The sequence below is a fragment of the Catharus ustulatus genome, chromosome 2, assembly GCF_009819885.2.
Source record: "Catharus ustulatus isolate bCatUst1 chromosome 2, bCatUst1.pri.v2, whole genome shotgun sequence".
Lineage (NCBI taxonomy): Eukaryota > Metazoa > Chordata > Aves > Passeriformes > Turdidae > Catharus > Catharus ustulatus.
In genome coordinates this window covers 23,241,434-23,263,337 of record NC_046222.1, presented here as the reverse complement: position 1 = coordinate 23,263,337, position 21,904 = coordinate 23,241,434, and the positions used below count along the sequence as shown (strand labels likewise).

Here is a 21,904-nt window from a genome sequence, read left to right as displayed (position 1 = left end):
CCAGCTACTCTAAAAGCAGCAAAGACTTTCTTACTACTTTATTCTAGAAATACCATAATTCTTGGTAATGGTATATACTATGTTTGGGTTTGAATAATTAAAAATTAATGAAAAAAAATATTATCACAGAAAAAGTCCAGTTTATCAGTACTCAGAAGCCCAGAACAGTTGTGGTTTGAACTGTCATCAGGCTTAACTCCTCTGTTTGGCAGAACCATGTCTATGTGTTTTTCTAGAAATGAGGCCAAGAAGTATTTGCATGCTACATCAGTTAGGAGGGCCTGGAATATTTTCCCTCTTCTCTGATGTAAAAATTGATGTCTCCATCCATCTCTCTCATAGTCATTTGGCTTCAGCAATGAAAAATATTTCTATCTTGAGGCACAAAAAACCATTTTCTTTCTCATTTTCTGTCTCTTTATTGAGTGCAGTGAACAGTGCTGGGTTAGTGTCACTGGAGACCAAAATCTGCTGTTCAGCAGCAGTGCTGTGCATTTCTTCCCCACACCTTCCTGGTGGGCCTCAGCTGTGTTTGGGAGAGGTTGTGTCATGGGCAAGAGGTCAAAGTTTAGTCCAACAGGCACCATGCTTGGCCACACTGGTAAGCCTCCCAATAAAGGCTTGGCAATAGTGCTTCTGGAAACATACCTTCAGCCCCAAAGATAAGCTTAAAGGCAGGTACCAAACCTGTTTGCAGTCTTTTAACAGAGTTGCAAGATCCAGGTGACACTCACACCTCCTCACTATTTGGCAATAAAGAAGTCAATTCCTTTCACCCCCTGGATCCCTGGTGTACCACTTGGACTGTGAATGTAGACAAAGAATTTCTGTTCCCGTGAACTGTAGCAGTCCTACTGAAGATAAACTCACAGCAGTCCTCTGATCAGATTCTGTGAATGGGGGGGATTTCCATTCCTTCTAACAAGAGAAAACAGAGGACCAATATTTTAAGATTGCACTAAGTGCCTTCCAGGAGGACAAACATATAGATGATTTGTGAGCAAATCTAAGATTAAGACAGACTACTTCAACTCAAAAGTATTTCTGAAGAGGGACAGACCTTCTGAAGGGGGGATTGGTCCCAGGGTTTGGTCTCCTGTGACATATTACTTGTTTCAGCACCAATGACTGGAGGTTTGTTTGAACTGCTTGTGACACTGAGGCTGAAATCACGGGTGATATCCTAGCCTTGCATAAGCAGAATAGTAACATAGGATGTCTAAACTGGAATATGTACTCTTTTTTTTTTTTCCTAAGCCCATCTTCACTTGAAAACTAGGCCATTATGGACTTAGTCCACACAAGCTTTGATTCACTCGTCCCTGTTAGAGGCTTGTGCCATTTCCAAAACAATGTGTGCCCCAAGCTTTGAAGAACATCAAAGTCGTTTTTACAAGTACTTGCCATCACCCCAACTTTGAATTACTTTTACTTTATTCCATCTTCCATCTCTTCAAGTGTTATCAAGTGACGTCTTCGAAACATTTTTCACAGCTGCAAAGACAGTTTTGTCAAAGTCAGCAGCACTGGGGAGTGCTCCGCATAATGGTCACAGCTCTTGTTCCTGTTCTATCCCTTTCCCTGTACCTGCACTGCATTATCAGCTATGGTTCGGTACCACTGCACCCACTTCAGCATTGGGATTTGGATGCTCTTCCAAATGTCAGAGAGATTTTCTTCTTCATTAAGCCCTGGAGGTTACAGGTAATGTCCAGGTATCACTACTAGCATTACCAATTACTGTGTTTTGCTGAAGGAAGACGGAGAGGTTGAATAGTGTCTTCCACCTTCTGCTTTCTTTAATAATGAAGAGAGGAGTCATTTGCTATTGCCTCAAGGTACAGCTGGGAAGTCTGTCCTTCTTTGAGCACTGGATAATTGGGACCTTATGACTTTTATCTAAGACTTATTTGCATGAAGCACCGAGTCTTGCTTTTCTGGTCATTAGAGGAGCAGCGTTTTCCTTTACATTCCTGGACTCTGTCCAGCTTTCCATAGTTCTTTTCCTGACTACACTACAGCCTATCAAAGGGCAGGTGTCCAAGGTGGACTCCTGACTGCCAGGACTTCAGCTGAGATTTTCCACTCTATTCCAGTGTCCCATGCTGACACTCATGTACCCAAGGACACAGAAAGGAAAAAAGAAACATTTGCACAGATCAAATTCACATTTGGTGATAACCAAGGCTCTTAAATGGTACAGGCCATTAGAGCTAAAGGATATGTAAAGAGAATCTTTGGCAAGGAGTACAGAAGTAGGAAAGAAGTCACAGTTCCAGTAACCTGCAAAACCAGAACAAACTCTTCTTCAAAGAACAGTAAAGCACATGATAGCAGTACTCGCCATAATCTGGGTTTGCCACACAGATTATTTTTAATATCTCATCTATTTTCTGCCTGAAAGATGTCCAGAGAGGAAAGCTAGAAAATGAGGAAGCCCTTCTTTAAATCAAGCTTGCAGTATGAATGTAGTATTGAGAAATATTGTCCCTAGAAACCCGTTCAAATTGAGCTTGTGTAATATGGTCTTTCACAGGTCTATTGGAGGTCCAGAACTGGAGGTGGAAACTATCCCACAGAGCTGATGTCAGTGGCTTGACTTGTAAGCCTTCTGTCACTGCTTATATTTCCCTTGGGTCTCTTGGCCACTGCCCAGTCTCACAGATATGGCTAAATAAAATAATTCAGTAGTGTCTTTACAAAAAGAGTCATTGCAGTCATCAGTGCTCATTCAGTAGCTGTCTGTAAAAAGGAAAGATATTGGTGTGCAGAAGGACTGGGATGAGGAACAAAACAGAAGAAATAATGAGTTTCTGGAAACATGTAAAACGTTACAGCTTTTTTTGGACTAATATGAAGAGTATCTGTCATTCCATCTCATAAAACAGATTTGCAGATTTGAAGGGAGTGCAGGGAAAAGCAACAGAGTTCCTAAAAGGCATGTGAATAATTTAATAGAAAAAACAATTGAAAGCACTGCTTGTGTTTTCTTCAGGGAAGAGATGAACAGCAAGAGCTATGAGACTATGCCCTCTGTGCATAAGTGCATACTGTATTATGATACCCTAATCAAAGGCAGGAATTAGGGCTACCACAAGCTTTTGCTGTTTCTGTGACATAGCACAAGTACAGAAAGTTATTTAAGGCAATGGTGGCCAATTCGTCACTGAACTTTTTGGCCATTGCACAGTTCGTTGGAGTTGGGAAAGCTGTTGATACTTAGTCAATCAGATATTTTGTGTGCATACCACCCCCCTGCCACACATAGATATATGCCATATAACACCACAGCATAAAAAGTGAGAATACATTATGCTTTACCTGTTAAACCCAATCTTAGACAGTAGAAGACATGGATGAGTCCCAGCAGCAGAGAAGCATTTTACCTAGATATGCCCATAGCAGTGATTTGTGCTTGCCACAGCGAGAAGTACAATAAATGGATATTAGTTCTGACCTAGTTTGGCAATTTCTATGTTCCTCTACCAGTTATTTGCATGGATCCTTGTGAGTGCAACTTCACCTTGCCAGAGTCTATGAAGTTTCCACAGAGATTGGAAGTGATCGCTGCACTGACATTGATAATCCAGTATTAATGCACCTATTAAATAGCTCTTGAGGAATGTCTAGCTAATCTGACTGTGCTGACCTGGTGAACTTTCCAAATCCTTTTTCTCTGCATGTGGCAGTCATCTATACTACAGAGTCAGTATTTCTACTTTTGAATTTAAGCTCCCCGGAGCTGTAAATCCCAGGTGATACTCTGCAAGCTCATAACTATCAGAAAAGTCCAGCCTACTTAATCCTAGTGTAAAGAGATGACACTGGCAGTGATGCAGAGCACTTCTGGCAGCTACAGTAAACAGCCATCACTTAATTTTCATTGTTTGTCTGTCCACAGTGTCCATATGTCTGCTACTTGAGCCCTTCTCAGCAGAAATTTTGTTTATCATTTATAGAAAGGCTTTTTCCCATGGAGCATTTTCTGAAGATGATCTGAACACATGCAGTGGGCCACTGTGGAAAGCATTGTAATGAAAGTGATTTAGAGCAAAATCTCCCTGGAGTTTAACCACTGGTCTTGGCCGTAGAGAGCCGTGTGTTAGCATGAGTGACTACTGAACAACATGGCACAAACTGTGACACTGGCTGGCACTGCCCTAAACAATGTCACCCATACATGTGGTCTGGAAGAGCAACAGCTGTAGTTGCCAACACCAGAAGGGATGAAAGATTGCTGTCACCTTTCCTATAATTTTCAGCCTTCACAAAATAAGCCAGGCAACCAGCCTCGAGTATCCATGCATTTCTTACTGGGGTTCCAGAAGAGCTGGTACCTCTTAGGTGTGAAGGAGTGGTTACCCCACTCTCCTCATGAGGTCTTTTCCAGAGCTGGTCCACACCTTTACATCAGTAAATATGTTTAAATTCACCTATGATTTTGTTAAAAAAGGTACTGTTTTACCACTTGCCCACTAGTAGAGTTCCTGCCTCTACAGGGAAAGCTGCGTCTCATTAGGAAACAGCAGACCTGAGGCACACATGGGACAAGAGACAGCACTGCACTGCAATAGAGGAGGAAATTCTGCACCTGTGCCGGGTTGTGTGAAGGAAAATTGTGACATTCCAACCTGCCCATCACATGGCTGTTTGCACCAATGCGAACCCAGCTATGAAGTAGGCAATGTTTATGCCCATATAGACACAATTGGAAAATTAAAATTTCAGAACAACTGAGGACTAGACACAGACTTCACACTTCAGCATGTATCAAGCAACCTAAACTGCATTTATATAGTCTTACTTTGTTGCTGGAGTAGTACTGCAGACAAGAAAATGCTGCCATGCTTGCTTAGAGTTGTTCCCTCTGGGGCAGCCGTGGGAAGACTACTATGTTTGCATTGCTTTCCTTGGCTGCCAGGTGTAGCAGCAGAGATAAGCTACCTTGAAACAGGAAGGGCAGTGAGATTGTTCTGCCTCTTGCCAGCTATTCATGGGCCAAGACTGAAATCCCAAGTCGGACAGCTGCAATCCTCTCGCATAGTGTAGGCTGCACGTTCTGACTGGTACAAGACAATAGACTGTCTCCCTTTCCAAATCTTTATACAGCCAGTGCTCCCAAAGTGCAGCAAGTATTGTCCTTCCATCAATATGGGGATTGAACTGAAAACAAAGAACTGATTCAACTGTAAACCATGCAAAAGGATCCACAGGGACTTGCTCCCTCTGAGGAAGGGAAGATAGTTCCTCCCAGTGCTCCTTGCTTGCAGGATACAGGGCCCTGGGGGAACTCTTACATGCAAAGCACTTGTCACCTGGCTGATTTTTCATTTCAACTGTGAAGTTGCTCCATTGTAAAGCTATTTCATGAAGCAGGAAAGGCATTCTTCATTTCCCAAAAAAGAAGATCCATTTGTTTCCTGACGCACAATTTACTCTTTCACATTTCTGGGCTTCTGAGAGTTCTCTGATGTTAGAGCCAACCAAATTTGGAGGTGAGACTTGAAAACTTATGAAAGTACAAATCTATTCTAACACTGTGTGACATTAAACCTCCTCTCCTCCATGGGAGGACATCATAGCCCATCTTCTTCCATAGTCTGCTGTGCTGGATACTGATCTCATTTCAAGGTGCACTACCAGACTCTTTCCAGTAACCTTCATGGAGACTCTCTGGATTTAAGCCAATGCAACCATGATTAGAATGAGTTTCACTTCCTCATCCATATGTAATATATACAGTAATTTCACGATTATAAGCCGCTCTGAGTATAAGCCGCACTTCTGGGTTTCAGCAACTTTTTGGTTTTTTGTCCATATATAAGCCGCACCTGATTATAAGCCGCATGTTACAATACAGAGTGTGATAAAAGGTATCTGTTCTATCACCATCTGTTGAGGGTGGGGACAGTGATCCTTGTCTCAATGGCAGATAATCTGCTAATGGGCCATCCATTGAAACCAGGCAGGGCATTGTTCTTTATCTTTTCACAACCCATCCTTCCTCCAGGGAGTCATTGTCTGCTAATGGCCCATTGAGTCCCACTGTGGGACTGATAAAATTACTTCATCCCATTGGAAGTTGCTCCAGCCGGGGGAAGAGCCCAACATTTCTTACCGAGATAAAAACAGAGGCTTTGGGACACTAAGGTAGCCCCTTTCTCCAGTGGACTCCAGTGGAAATCCGGATTTCTCCACATCACCACTGGACCTCCAGAGGGAAACTGCACCTTGTACAGGAGCACTGCTCCAACTGAGCCACATCTGTCACTGCAGGAGGATGCAACCACCATTTAATGGGACTGCTACCAACACCCTGCCTGACAGGGTTTCAGGTTGTCCTCTGACTTTGTCAGGGTTTGGAGTTTGTTTCTTTGTAGTACTGTATTTCTATTTTGATTTCCCTAGAAAATAACTGTTATTCCTAATTTCCATATTTTTACCTGAAAGCCCCTTGATTTCCAAATTATAATAATTTGGAGAGAGGGGGTTTACATTCTCCATTTCAAAGAGAAGTTCCTGCTTTTCTCAGCAGACACCTGTCCTCCAAACTAAAACAGCAACTTTTTGTTCTTTGTCCATATATAAGCCGCACCTGATTATAAGCCGCACTTTGGGTTGGGACCAAAATTTAAGTCAAAATGGTGCGGCTTATAATCGTGAAATTACTGTAAATTCCCTCCATCACTTTTGGATTGTGTCCTGTTCAGTAGGTTGGCATCTAAGGGAGCTTCTCTAAGAATAATACCAACACCAAAGAGCCAAAAGCTGGATCATAAGAAGAAAATCTATACATGTAAGTCTTGAAAAGGATGATCAGATGACAAGACAACTTCTTGGCATTCCTATCATCCACTAAAAGACATGAAGAGGTTTGAGAAATTGTCCTTCTTACATCAATTCTTCATTGCCACTGAACAAAGCCCACTGACTCATTTCATGCCTTACCCAGACTGGAATCCATCTCTTTTACTTTTAGATACACTGAGGATTACCCCAGTAGGAACTGCCCTACTGTACAACTGGGAATGCCTGGGGTTCCAGACCAACTACTATTGGATACAGGACAGTTGTTTGAAGCCGTTTCCTAGGTCATTACCAAAAGACAGATAGAACAAGTAGACCTGAGTAACAAAGAGAGAGTTGAGGGCTGTCAGGGGAACTACTGACTGGTACAAAAAACCACTCTGTCCTTCCCCATTCCAGAATATTAAGCATTAAAAACTGCACTTCTCTTTATCTGGTTAGTTATTCTTTTCCCCATATCCTGTCTTTTTCTATCCTGCCCATAGATAAAGGCAAAAATCTTTCTTGGGTGAATTAAATGCCTTTGCCTTTTGCTTGTGCTTGCACCAGAAAAGGTGTCCACAGATAGCAGGATACAGCCATTGTAGTAAAATTCAAGGCAGATGAACACCACCACCCCAAAGCAGCACGGTCGACACGCCTCAGGATAGTGGCAGCCAAGCATGCCATGGCAACCAGCCAACTGATGACACTGGCCAGGAGCCAACTTGATTTATTTTTGGCAGCCTGACACAGCACACTACTGTGCCAGTCTTCGATCGCAGAAATGGTAAGAGGTGACCTTTGAAGGCCAAGGGGACAGATGAAGCTGAAAGAGGATCTGTCCCTGGGCTGGAGAAGCACGAAGTGGCAGATGTCTCCTCTTTCAATGGATGACCATCGCAGTCACACCAGCAAGCACCAGTGCTGTGTTTGCTGGGGGAAGACTGGGAGAAAGGTTGAGACCAAGCAAATGTGTTTAAGTCTATGGAATGAGTAAGTAACAAGAGAGACAGAGAGGTTTAAAAATATGAAAGAGTAATAGTATGAAGATGGTATAAAGAAAGCACAGGCCTTCTGTCAGGAAATATTTCCTGCCTGTGGGTGCTTTCGTACTGTGATGATGCTCTTCAGAGGAATATTCTTTAAGAAGGAAGCAGCTTCCTTCTGTTGTGGACATTGTGCTATAGAGTATATTGCAGAGCACAGCCTGGAATCCTCAGAGACATGTACAAGGAGACCTATTTAATCTTTTTTACATTTTTTTCTTGGATGACTCTGGGGTCACTTAGCCAGCTGTTCAGGTTTGTGGCTGGAAGGCTGATATCATAGTAGAATAGGAATTCAAGAAAAATCTATATTCATTAACATTTTAAAGAGGCTTTCAGCTTGACTCTGGCCACACACCTTCCATGTTTGTTTTCTGCAAACATTTCTAAGCTTGAGTGTTACTGCATGCATACTGAATAAGTATAAATGAATGCACTTAGTGGTCTTGAACACTTGATCACTGAAAACTAATTTTTAAATATATATTTGATTGTAGATTTTCCAGCTTCCTCTGTTGGCTAGATGTTTACATAAGTAATAGTATCATGTGCAAATGCATATTAAATTGTGCATTTTAAAGGCCACTTCAAACGATGTGTCCATGAATGGTTGGCCACTTCAAATTATGTTAAAACCAACAAAAGCATGGGAAGGGTATCTGAAAATAATTCTGAATATTGCATAGAATTAAACATTTTTTCATGAAAAATAAATAAAAATTAAAATCAAATAGCTTGCTACTATAAATGTCCTACCTCTATCCATTAGATCAGATTAATCTGAGTAAAAATTGAATGTTAATTCAAAGCAGAATCACTCTTGCTTAGGAATAAGGCATCTCAAGTCTTAAATAATAGGAAATTATCATTCATTATCCTGTGTACAGAGGACCCCAAAACACTGATTCACCCTGCCCTATTCTTGCCATTGATGTTTATACCTTTGCCCAAGAATAAAACCAACACAAGTACAGCATGCAACATAGCAAATTATATTTCACTAATCACATGATATTTATGTTACCACTTAACTCATCATATAAAGTAAGAACAAATGGCTGGAGACCTGGACAACAAAAAGCAAACATGGACAATTCAATTTCAAGGCTTATTTCTGGAAACTTCTGAGTAGGAATTAAAACCAGCAACCTTTTGTAGTTGTGTACAATTGGTTCAGACTTGTGTTCTTGAAGGCTGCTCCCCTTGCCCATCCCTTAAATCCCAAATGTCCTGCATAAGTTCCTCTCCCAGTATTTAATCTTTCCTTTTGGAATCTTTTCTTCCCTATCTGTCCACTTGGTTGAGCAGGAATAGAGTTCCCTGAAGCCCCAGGTTAGCTATGAGGCTTGAAAGCCTAATTGGAGAGTGGGAGTTGCAAATTGTGGAGGAGAAGTAGTGGGCCAAATGAAATTATGGAGAAATATCTGTAAGTACAAGACGGGGTGCTGAGGCTCTCTAAAATTTACATCAGGCTGTGTATGAACATCAAGGTGATATGCAACATTTTCCCCCAACAAGACAATGAATGCAGGCTGCCCTGTACAACAGAACATTTAATGAATGTGGAGGCCAGTTACACTAGGTACTGTCTCTTAATTGAGCTTCAAGTGGAGCCTACCTCCAATGTTACCTGTTCTTTTTTTGTGTTCTATTTCTTTGATAAAATAAGAGAGGTCAAGAACAAGAGAGAAAAATATCCTCAGATCTTTGACACACTCAGCTCAGTATCAAAATTTATATCCAACTCTTCTTTATGGTTTGTAAATATTATATTTTTCATTTTAAAATGTCCACTTTTGCCTCTCAAAAGTCTTCACCCCTTCCCAGAGGAACTGGTTAAGCAGACTTGCACTTGGTCAACAGTGAGGATATGAAAACAATTCTAGAGTGACTTTCAGTATTCAACCCTCTCTTCTGTCCTCATTCAGGGCCTTTAATTTGTCAGGGCTCTTAATCTTTCCCTTTCCTATCTGATTCTTTTGCTATCCGTGATTGAATTAGCTGACCCATGTCTAAAAGCTTCATGCAAGCTTGGCTGGCAGAGGGTACTCCAAGTAGAAACCCTACAAGTATGGGTGTGGATGAGACTATAAGCACTGCTGATAATAAGATATGGTTGTGATGCCAAGAGAGGCTGATCTGGAACAGAGACTAGACAGTTAAAGGAATAAAATAGGTATTTATTGAAAGGCCTTAAAAGAATACACCTTGGGCAGTACAAGAGTCTGACCAGGGATACACCCAGGATGGATCCAAGATGGATGCCAGTCACAAGTTCTTACACTTTTTAAAGTTTTGGTCCATTTATATATTGGAGTTAATTTTACAATTATAGCCTCAGGTTATGAAATCTCCACCCCCTGGCTTGCCCCCTTCACTTTGCCATTGTTTATGCTTTTTGGGTAACAGTTGTCCTTGATTCTCTACCTGGGAAGGGACTGTTTTGTCTAACTACCCTGTGAAGAAAACTCACTAATACCTAATGTGAAGTTTCAGAGTTACATACCAGGCAGCAGAGAATCTGAAAAACATAAAAGCTGAAACTTAAGGCATCATTTACCCTCTTTAGTACTAACCAGTACTAAGAATCTCATCCATACACCAGTAGATGGAAGAAACACCCTTTTGACTCTATGACCATCCCACCAGCAAGGTCTCCTGCAGTATGGGAGAGATTTTGTCTTATGAGATTTTCAGCTAAAGCTGGAAGCCTACAGTGACCTGGCCAAGTTGCCCCGGAGCTGTCTGTGCTAGCATGACTGAAAAGGTTCATCACTATCTTTAGCATGTGCAGAGCTTGGGGAGCTCTCCCTTCAAGCCTCCCAGCTGGCAGACACTCTCCTGCCACCATGGAAAAAAGGGATGATGGCACCTAAATCTAGAGGAACAGGAACCTCAGCAGGAGCTGCAGTATTTCCAAAAGTTGATTGGAATCAGGAAAAAGGGTGTTAAGCAAAAAATTACAGTAATTTCATTATTATAAACCCCACCTGATTGTAAGCCGCACATCCGAGTGTCGGCAATGTTTAGGTCCTCATCCATATATAAGTTGCACCAGATTATAAACCGCACTTTCGTTCTCAGTGAGGATCCGCATGCAACATTCACAAAGTTGCCAATTAGTAACAGACTCGCGGGATCGCAGGGTTTACTGGCTCGGCTCAGGGCCAGGCAGGCTCCAGCTCAGCCCTGCTGTCCCAGGGCCGGGTGGGCTCTGGCTTGGCCTCACCATCCCAGTGACCAGGAGCAGGAATGTGAGTGAGCACAGAGCACACACAGGGGGAGCCTCCCTCTGACACCAGCTCCCATCTTGTCCCAGGTGATTGTTCTTCTTCCCTGGATCTTGCTAAGCTGTGAGCATGTCATTGGTAAAACCACAGGAGAGTGGCACAGCATGAAAGGTGCAGTGGGGATGGGGCCCAGCACCTTCCCAGGGTTTGGATCTCAGGCTGTGGGGGCAACAGCAGGAAAATAAGAGTGGGAAGTGCCACTGCAGGGTCTGGAGTGACTGGGTGAGCACTGAGCACAGCTGGAAGGAGCTGGGGATTATCCTGCACTTCCCCACCAGGGACCTGTTTGGGGTTTCTGAAAGACCAGACTTCAAAAGACCATGATTTATCAAACGAGCTGCCCACTTGTGTTATTATTATACAGTCAGTGCCTTATTAACATTTGCATTAGAAACTCCCTGGGGTTTATTTGAGCCCCCATCATTCCCTGTGGTTGTCACACTGCTGTGGGATGGGAGCTGGGATGGACCCTCACTCCAGCTGCCTGCACCTGTGGACAGGAGAGAGGGGTAAGAGAGCAGAGGGCAGAAGCTCATCCTCCACCCAAACTTGCCCTGCTGGCCCTGGGCCACCCCTGAAGGTCTGCATGGGGCTGGCACTGCTGGCAGTGGGTGCTGGAACCTGGCAGTGGCCCAGGGCAGGTGGGAACGAGCTGGCTGATGTCCCCAGGGTGGCTGGCCTGTGGCACAGCTGGTCTGTGCCCCGTGATGGCTGCAGCCTCAGCATCAGCAGCGCTCTGCCAGTCTGGGAGCTGGCTGGGGCTGTGACAGCAGGAGTGCAGCAGGAGAGCAGCAGGATTGTCTGCAGGAGTCTCTGCAGGCAGGTTCCAGCTTGGCCCCGCTTCGCTGTCCCGGGGCCGGGCGGGATCCAGCTCAGCCCTGCTGTCCTGCCCCCCTGGGGCCAGGAGGGCTCCAGCACGGCCCGTGCTGCCCTGGCGCCACTCGGTGGGGCCAGCCGCTGGGCTCACCGTCTGCACCGCCGCTACCGGGCTTGCCCTGGCCCAGCACTGCCCCACAGTGCCGGCGGGAGCCCACTCCCCCTGCCGCCCAACAAAGTAACCAATTTGTAACAATCACGCCATCGCGGGTTTTACTGGCAGGCGCTCAATTTGCGAGCTCGGCTCTACCCGTGGCTCGCACTTCTGGGTTGGTAAATTTCCAAAATTTGTTCATATATTGGTCGCTCCCGAGTTTAAGCCGCACTTCCGTGTTGGGACCAAAACTTTAGTCAAAATGGTGTGGCTTATAATTGTTAAATTACTGTAATCTCCCCCACCCCTAAAAACTGGCAAGGGAATTTCCTTGTTAACTCTTAATCTAGTCCCCACACCAGCTCTTGCTCCCAGGAGACCAAGGGAGGTATCAATTTCTGGAGAGGCTATTCCCTAGTGAGGCATTCACTCACCTGTCTTCTCTTCGGTTTGGCTGCTCTCCACTGTCTCCATTTGGGGTTGCACTGTTGCCTTGGCAGTAGCATCCTCTGCGGCAGGGATGGTGGTGGCAGTGGTGTCAGCAGCAGGCACATCGGCTTGTTTAGGCTCCTCTTTGTCTTGGGCTTCGTCAGCCTTCAAGGACGGCGAGTTGTCAGTGGAAGCTTTAGTGGCACTTTCCCTTTCGGGGGCAGCGGCAGCAGCGGACTTTTCCTCTGAGGAGGCAGCAGGAGTGGCAACCTGTGGGGCTGGCTGCTCTGAGCCTGTGTCAGCAGCTCCAGCTCCTTTTTTCTCCTCTACTGGCACGCTGCTGTCTTTGCTGCCCTCCTCCTGCTGGGCACTGTCAGCAGCGGCTGCTTCTGTGGCAGCAGGAGCCTTGCTTTCTTTGTTCTCGGCTGCTCCGCTAGCAGGGCCTTCCTCCTTCTTGTCGGTGGCATCAGTCTCAGATGCTGGGGCATCTCCCTTCTTCTCCCCCTTGAGCTTTTTCCTTGTTATGTGTCCACGGAAGCTGGCCTGGATTTTGGTGGCTGCCTTATGAGCTTTATCTTCTGGTTTGATGCCATCTTGCTCAATCTTTTGGTCTCCATCCTCATTTTTTTCAGCCTTTGAAGAAGAACAAGGGAGGAGGGCAGAGGAGAAAAGAGGGAGATAAGATTTCTTCAGGTATAGCAGATGCTCTAACTCTATTGAGACTATCCCACTTTCCCCTCCTGCTAACCAATGAAAAGCTTGAAAACAGCCTTTCCATTTGGTATGGGTTTGGAGCCAGGTGACCCTAATTTTATGCTAAGGCCGGACAGACATAGATATCCAGCCAAACCTCTCCAGCCAGAGGTTTGTAAAAGAAATTTAAAGCACCTCATCCTCTCTGTCAGCAATGCGGAGAGCATTTTGGCTGCATGGAAAGGCTTTCACCAGCCGGGTTGTCGCTATTTCCATGATTTATTTTCCCATTCATTTTGAAACATACTAATTTTTTTCCTCTACTCATTTTCAAAATACTCTCCTGAGGGAGATTTTCACAGTCCTTCCAAATCCACCTCTGTCTTCAAGTCGATGTTTCTTTTTAATGACACTTTGTTTCACAGGTGTCTCTAATGACACCGAGTCCTTTGTCTTTTATAGCTTTTTGGCTGGGGACTATCAACGGAGAACAAGATTGCTGCCTGCCCTGCCACAGTTCCGTGCTGTCAGACACCCACGGATGTTCACAGGATGTACTCCTCACAAACACCCTGCCTGCAAGTGCTCCAAGAACTTTGCCTTTGCTCGCCACTCAAGGTTTCACTGGAGGATTAATAGGCAGATTAATATCACTCTTTCCAATTTCAGCTGACTATTATTATTTCTCTGACTATTGGGGGGAATTCAGCCTTATAACAAAGAACAGGCATTCTCCTGCGTGTTTTAGACTTAAATCGTGCAAAATCGTGGGACCAAAACAGAGCCTGTGCCTCACGCTAGTCTGCTGCAGAGAGATTATGCTTATAAACCTTCACTGAATCTAGAGGACAGGCCAGGCTTCACCCCAATAATTTAGCAGCTCTTGGGCAAGTTACAGCTCAGCTGCATATTGATGAAAGGACTCTGTTCTGTTAATAGTCCCATTGGAAAGCATTCAAAGGACCTATGTGGAAACAGAGCCACTGCCCTCTTTGCTGTCTGCACCTGCTTTCCATCGCTGACTCAGGTCATAAAACAAAGAAAACAAGCTGACTGGGAAAGACAGAAGCATTTACTCCTGTGTGGGAAGAGGGAACCACTCCTTTGGCCATTGCCATCTGGGAAAGGCTCTTATCAGAAGAGCAGAGAGAGGGGACAACGTACAAACAAGTTCAATGAAAGTGTGGCAGGAAGAAGGGAGAACAAGACACTGCAATATGCAGGTGTGCCACTGGAAATATCATGCCTATGGACAGGGGAAAGAAGAATGGTCACAGCAGCAGTAATTCCTGGGAAACAGACTGGAAGTGATCATTTCCATAGCACAGGACAAGGTCAGGCACATGTGGGAGTGATGCTCAGCCAGGGAACCAATCTGGTGTCCACTGCCATGCCAGAGGTGGTATCCCCTGTGTCCCACTTGGGTCCCCAGCGAGCACAGATCCCTCACCCTCACTTTGGTGCCCATCATTCCTTAAGTGGGTATGGTGGCCTAGGAGTGAGCAGCCCCAAATCATTGAGGAAAAGAGCCACTCCACATAGCTGTGGATACAGCAGGAAGTGAGATGGAAGAGGAACAGGATGCTTATGCAGGGGGTGAAAAAGGCTGTGAATGAATATGTAAATGGGATTAACACACAGAATTCTGCACAAAGAAGTTTTTGTGCTCCTGACCATGCCCAGGGACAAAATGGTTGTTGCACAAATCACAGGGTGAGCACTATGTCTACACTTCCCCAAGTGGATTAAATGACACGGTATGGAAAGTGGGATGGACTTTTTGTGTTTGTCTCAGCTTGTCAGAGAGCAGGTGATGGTTATGTGCAAGGATGATACAGGCACTAGCAGGCTGCAACTACTTGTGTGTCTTGCATAGCTAGATCAACACTGTTACGCAGCATCTGGGTAAGCTTTTCAGCCTACTTCAGCACAAGGTGGAAACAAATTGGAAGTACATTTAAACTAACCAGATACCACACAGGCTCATCCATCCTGTTCCTTAGACAAGTTTTGCAGCTTGCAGTAATTCTTGTGTTGCTGTGGCAACTTAACTGCTAATACCTGAACTAGCTGGTTTCATGAGATCTTGGATATGCCAGCATTATACCATAGCCACAGCAACATAAAAATAGACTGGTACTCCTTCAGAGAACTGTACCTCTTAGATGCTGTAGCTTTGACTCCTTCTCCCCAAGGACTGAGGCTAGTCTCAAACAGCAGTAAGATTGGGAGACTAGAAAGACAATTTAGACATACTTATAAGGCCTTAAGGGTCCAGTCCCCATGTCTGATTGCCTGATTCCTGCAAAACCATTGTGACAAAACTGTTGATCCCTGGACAAACAAGAAAAATATTGACAAAAGGGAGATGTGTCTTGCTACTGGCCTTGTTGGGCTTTGGGATGTGTCCCACATACTTCCTACACCAACCAAGACAGCTATTACAGGTTGCGGGCTGCTGCATGCCTGACTCTCTGACTCCAGAGGAGCTGCTCTGTTACCTAGGCTATGCAGCCTGTAAAGGTTTATCTCTTTCCCTGCTAGCCAGAGCCCAGGGCACAGTGAGCCACAGGGCTTAGCCCTGTGTCCTTGTCAGCCCCTGACCTGGCAGGGGATGGGAGGGCACTTCTCTCCAGGGAGGTCAGACCAAAACCTCTCTCACCTGCACCTACAGCATAGCAGAGCTAAAAGGCTCCTTTGCTATTCCAGTGACATCATTGTCCTCCCAATTGGGATGACATCCATTTTAGTTCTTGCCACATTCCAAGTTGTGCAACTGCAAAATGCATTTCCAGTAGGGTGCTTTCAGCATAATTTCAGATACAAAAGATAAGAAACATGAGACCTGAGGCAGAAGTGGAGTTGAAGATGGTGGATGAAAGAAATGTACTAATAGTTTGTCTTTGCCAACTGTGGCCCTCAGGAATCCTGTTTCTATTCAGTCCTTCCCCAATAAAGCATGCCAGGCATTTGAAATTACTTTTTTTTTTCAGGCTACTGGCCTGCAGCTACTTCTGGGGTAGGACATGGTATCCATAAAGTATGTGTGTCATGTTGTATAACAATGAGTTGGGTGGTTGGGTGAGAAACAGGTTGTTCAGGGGGAAACTTCTTTTCACACACAAAAAAAAAGACCCCTGGGGCTTTTCATCTGTGGATTATGTGCACGGCAGATAAACCTTAATTAACAAAGCATTCAAAAATAACCTGTATATGGCAGAAGCTCCTGGAAAGCAATTTGTCTTCCTTGGAAAGCTAAAAGGGTGAGTCAGCCCTGCCAGGAAGCATGCAAAACCATGTCAGTGGAAAACAAGAAATCAGTCTATCTTCTCTACCTCCCAAGCATTCATGACATCTTGGCTGTAGTATTGTGGCTAGAATAAAGTGACTATTATTACTGGTGTTCGCATCAAATCTAGAATTCTCAGCCAGGTATCAGGTCTGGTAGGGATAGGTTTCAGATATTAGTATTCCATCACCTAATTTACACATTTATGTGTAAAGTAAACTTAATACTGATATATTCATGGTACTGTTAGGGTACGTGCAATGCATTGCCATTTTACACAGAGCAAATGTCCTCTGTTTCATTTGGTTTTAAAATAATCATGGATCCTGTAATGGCAAAAAAGTATCACTGAGGTAGGTGGATGAAGAGCTAAATGGATCTATAAAAGGACATAGTCAAACATGTCCATTTTTTTATTCAGACCATCCTCACATACCCAATGAAGCCAGTGTGCAAATCTTTGCCTTTATGAAACACACATTTATGTCTCTATCTGCACAGCCCATAGCATCTTTCGAGTCCTAGAGGAATGATCCTCTCACCATCCCCATCTGCTTGTCTGCCACACCTCCATGTTCCTGTGAGTTTCCTTGCTATCACGTAGCTGAGAGAGTAGGACATAAGAAATTAATTAAATTAGTTAAATCCCAGATAGGGCAGAGGTTAGTTCTTAGGTACCAGGAATGTAAAAATTTCCTGGGGCCAGGAAAAGATTTCAATTCTCTGGCCGCTTTTACACCTTCCATCTCCAAACTCACAGCTTAGGCAAATAATTAAGGAAGTATTACTATAACTCCTCCAGGCCCTTTTAAATGTCTCCTGTGGTGGCATTTCAGGAAAGGAGAAATGGAGAACCCAGATGTTTTCTAGATGTTCCATGTGTTTGCAGTAACATATAGGCAAAGAAAGGAGAGGACCAAGTGCTCTGGTCCTTGCTTGCTGTCAATCCTCTTGTCTCATGGCAAATTTCATTGCCTTTCCTTGGAAAAATAATCATATTGTTTTGTATTGTGAATGCTGGGGTGAGGAGACCAAGAAAGACTTACTGTTTCACTGAAAGGTGTTTAAATATTATACAGCTTCCTCTGCTTCTCTCTCTAGCTCTCTTTTTCCTGGTGTTTCTCTTCCCTCCAATATATAGCATGTATCAACCTCCTTAATGTTCATCCTAGGATCCGGCTGCTATATGCTATAGCCATGATATATGTTCAGCCACCACTGTGATATCCTGCTCCTTTGTGTCCTTAGTTAGGAGTTCCTCTTAAACATGACACCAAATCCCAGAGCCCTTTGATAAATGTGGCCATCTCCCAGTATTCTGAAAACTGTGTGCTGGGAGCCCAGATTTAGGACTTAAATCCTTTCACCAGACAAGGCATCAATACTGGCCAGAGCTTGGACATCCATGGGATCCATAGGACCATTGACAATAATACACTCAATAACCCACTTCACCCATTTCACCCAAGGGAAATATGATACATGACTACTATTGGGGAAAAAAAGCCCCAAACAAACAACTGTGTAGTCACGCAGAGAAATAAGGGCACAGAGTAATTCTTTTCTCATGACATCCGTGCTAAAGTATGTGTGGAAACCTTTCCTTCAGTTATTTATGTGAACTAGTGCTGAATCACCCAAACTCCTGTGCTATTTGTGGGGTTAAGATGTGTCTCAGCCCATGCTCTGTTCTTGACTAGAACACAATGTATGTTCTTACAGATGTTACTCAAGGCCACTTAGGCCTAGACTCACAAAGAAATCCCAGTGATTTCCCAGAATTGAGTCCCTTCAGCATTTTTCATGGGCCTGGCTCCACATGACCTGATTTGTCTCAGAGACAGCATTTAAGAAGCAGAATGCATGAAAAAAAAAATTAAGCATGGACACGTAGAAGAGAGAAAAGGCATTCATGCTTTGGGAAGTGAGAAAGAAATTTATCACCACAGACTGCTTTTCTTTAACCCAGTAAATGGTGTGAAGACACCTGGCTAGAGGATGGCATCTGTCAGCACAACCTGTCTTCAAGGTGAGAAAACAGAGTTCTTTTATTTTCCCAGGATGACTATGGTAGGTAAAAAACCCTTTAGAAAAAAAAAGGTTAATTTATCCCTCTGAAGGTCTATGCAGGATTGTTCCCCAGGGTACAACTAACAGGGTTTCAACTTTCCTATTTCAAATCCTCTAACAATGGAGTTTCCACCCTTTCCTCTACAAGATCCTCTCATATGTAGGAAAATTCCCGTCTATTTTATGGTGCCTAGATTAAAATAAGATGACAGTAATGCAGATGGATGGATGTTATTCACTCATGTGCAGTGGCTGAAAAGAGAGGTGGAAGACGATCTAAGCTAGACCTATTTAGGTATTTCTAATGAGCTTTCTCAATAAAATCCATACTCTCCTTACCTGTTTTGTGACTCTCCCTTCTGTCTGTCACCCTTAATTTCTCTTAAGCTGGTGGTCAGCCATGATGCCCTCTACCACCCTGAAGCTCCAACAGCTCCAGCAGTTAAATAGAAAAAGGTACTCACTACTGCTTATTTTGCCTTTGCAGGCTGGGTGAAAGAAAGTAGAGCCTTACCTCTGAAGGGGACACAAAGTGGATGATGTTCAGAGAAGTTTACAGGGGAAAACACTTGCCTTGGGTCTGGTCTGGGCTCTGTGAAGCACTTTAGTGGTTGTGGGGTACAGGCTGCACTCCCTCATCTTTCAATTCTAAGTATCCAGAGACTCACAGACAGGACTGGGTTGGAACTTGAGAAAGTGTTGCTTTTATAGTTCATGCCAAGGGTATGTGTATACCTTGGGTTGTGGCCTAAGTGTATGAGGGCACTCCAGGGCACAAGGTCTGTGGGGACTGTGTCAAAGGTCTTGAGTGTTTGGTACAATCAACATTTATGCTCTTGCTTGAGAGTGGATTGTGGTGTGTTGTGTATTGTCAGTTATGTCTAGTCTCCTTTTTTGGAGGGAAATACTTGTGTCACTCCAGAAGGAACCAGTCAGCAAGCATTCAAATCAAAGGGATCAAAGCCTAGAAAGGAACCAGAAGGGCATTCAAGCTGACAGTGTAAATCTACTCCCAAAATCGCCCACAGTGAAGAAATTCAGCAAAAGGTTCAGGTGAAAAATTTCCCTTGAACTATGCTTTGATTAGAAAAGTCCATTCAAAGAATAGGTGATTTTTTGATGTAGACATGCTTAGATAGAGATGCAAGCTTGGATGTCACTCCACTAAAGAGAAAATTTATCTTTTTAAGCTCAGACTATGTGGTGTGCTTGGCTGTCTTTGGGGCAGTTTGGGTAAGGATGGTTGCTGCTACGTGGACTATTTTGAAGTCGCCCCTTCAGAGTCTGATCCATAGTCTGCTAACCATGAGCAGGTAATGAAACTCAGAATTATCAATGTCTCTTCCTTCGTACTTTTCCTCTCCTAGTATCTTTTTTCCTTGCTTGCTTAGTCTTGGACTTCACAAAAATTTTCAGGGAATTGCCATTTGTTTAGTTTTGGACTCAACAAAATTTTTTAGGGAATTGTTAGCCTCAAGTGGCTGCGAGTGCCTGCTCCCATGAGAGCTGGACACATTTGATGCTTATCTAGCTGCACCCAGGGCACAGAAGTAAATTTCCTGCTCAGACTTGCTCCCCTGAGATCTTGGGCAGACAGCTGCCGAAATCCCCCAGAGTCCAAGCTTGTGCTGGGTCTCCAGAATGACCTCCACAGGAAGCAGAAGCTTATGTCTTGCTCCTACCTCATTCCCTCCCTAGCAACACAGGGCATCCCATCCTTCAGGCCTGTTGACAGCAATCAGCTTGGTGTTTAGCAAATATGCTGGTGGTGCACTTGATCCTGCTGTCTCTGTCTCTGTCACTGAGAAAAACATTAAATAGCACCTGGTCCCCATCTGGACCCCTAAAGGTCACCACTTGTCATCAGCATCTATAGGCGCTCCAAAGTGTTGACTGCTACCCTCAGGAGCTAACTGTCCAACCAATTCCTCATGCACTGAAGAGTCCTTCCAGCAAATCAATCAAGTTTAGAGAGAAGGATGTCGTTGGGGACCACATTAAAGGCCTTGCACAACTCCAAATGGTGACATCTGTAGCCCTTCCCCTGTTCACTGGAGTAGTCACTCCATCACAGAAAACCACTAGGTGAGTCAGGTGGGACTTGTCCTTTGTGACACCACCACTGCTTTATACCTAGCACCTGCACACAGAAGAAAAGGTGTTCTTCACCCTGAACTGCAGCTATAGCTGGGGTGAAACCCTGGGGCTGCTGCCTGTGCCTTCAGCCACATGCAGCAATTAAACTTCAGGAGGGACAAAGGTGTGTATCCCAGCTGAAATTACAGGGTGAACTGAAGAAGGCAGAAACCAGGATTTTTGATTGAGACCTGACAAGGGCAGTTAAGTAAGTACTGTAGTAAGTACTTCGTTACTGTTCCATTAACCTACTGGTCAGACCTTTGCTTTTGTTTTTCCAGTCTTGAAAGAGAGCCTAGCTCCAAGCACTGCCTTTAGCCAACAGCTTCCCCATTCCCTGAGGAGCACCATACAATTTTTCAAGTGATCAGAACTGCTCTTAGCAAAATCCAAAAAAACCAAAGCTGTAGGTCTACTCGATTTGATAAATTGGTGTTAAAACAGCTCTGCATAAGATATCCTCTCCCACAGCCTCTTCAGCTTTAGTTACAAATAGGCAAATCTCAGAACTCCACTGCAGAGCTGAACTCTGTATGCACCATGACATTGTACCCCCAAAGAGTAGCAATCCATTGTGAAGGCTTATACCTATTGGTATAGACTCTATCTTCTCACTGGGGCAGCTGGCTTTTTCTCAGCTTCTGATTCTGGTCTCAGTGGCGTGGCCACTCCTTAACCAGCCAAGAGTAGCCCTACTGGGTCTACTGCTTCTTCTCCCACGGGATTTCCTGACCCTGTTAACACCAGCCTCAGCTTCACCAGGACAGAATATCAGCCTAGCAGCTGGAAGGCAGAGAATGAGGGTGTTGAATCTGGATCTGATCTTCATGGAAGCTCAGTTTATTGATTTGTGTTGTGGATCTTCATGCCTATTGGGGCTTGAAGACCCAGAGATTGCCCTGGCCATCATCTCCACCCACCTTTACTTCAGTGGCACTAGTGTTGATATTTGCCTCACAGATCTTCTACAAGATTTCTAATAGGACTGTCATGACAGCCTGTGTATGAATTCACTGCAAGCAGTGGGTAAGACATGGACCCATTTTATAAAACTGAATTCTTCACAACAACTCAATGTCTTGGATATCAGGGACCTTACAGAAAACCTTATGTTAAATTATTCTTGGCCTACATTTACTGTTCATTTCTTATATGTGTTTAAAGTAGAAGCAGAGAAAGGAGAGATATCTGT

The 21,904-nt window shown here is 44.2% G+C and overlaps 1 protein-coding gene across 1 annotated transcript in view; it reads right to left on the bottom strand.

Moving 5' to 3' along the window:
• Positions 1 to 21,904, bottom strand: part of GAP43 (growth associated protein 43) — a 62,519-nt gene that overhangs the window by 17,364 nt on the left and 23,251 nt on the right. The window contains exon 2 of the mRNA XM_033051194.1: positions 12,530 to 13,157. Within this exon, the coding sequence (XP_032907085.1) occupies positions 12,530 to 13,157 (628 nt within the window). The remainder of the gene's footprint in view (positions 1 to 12,529; positions 13,158 to 21,904) is intronic.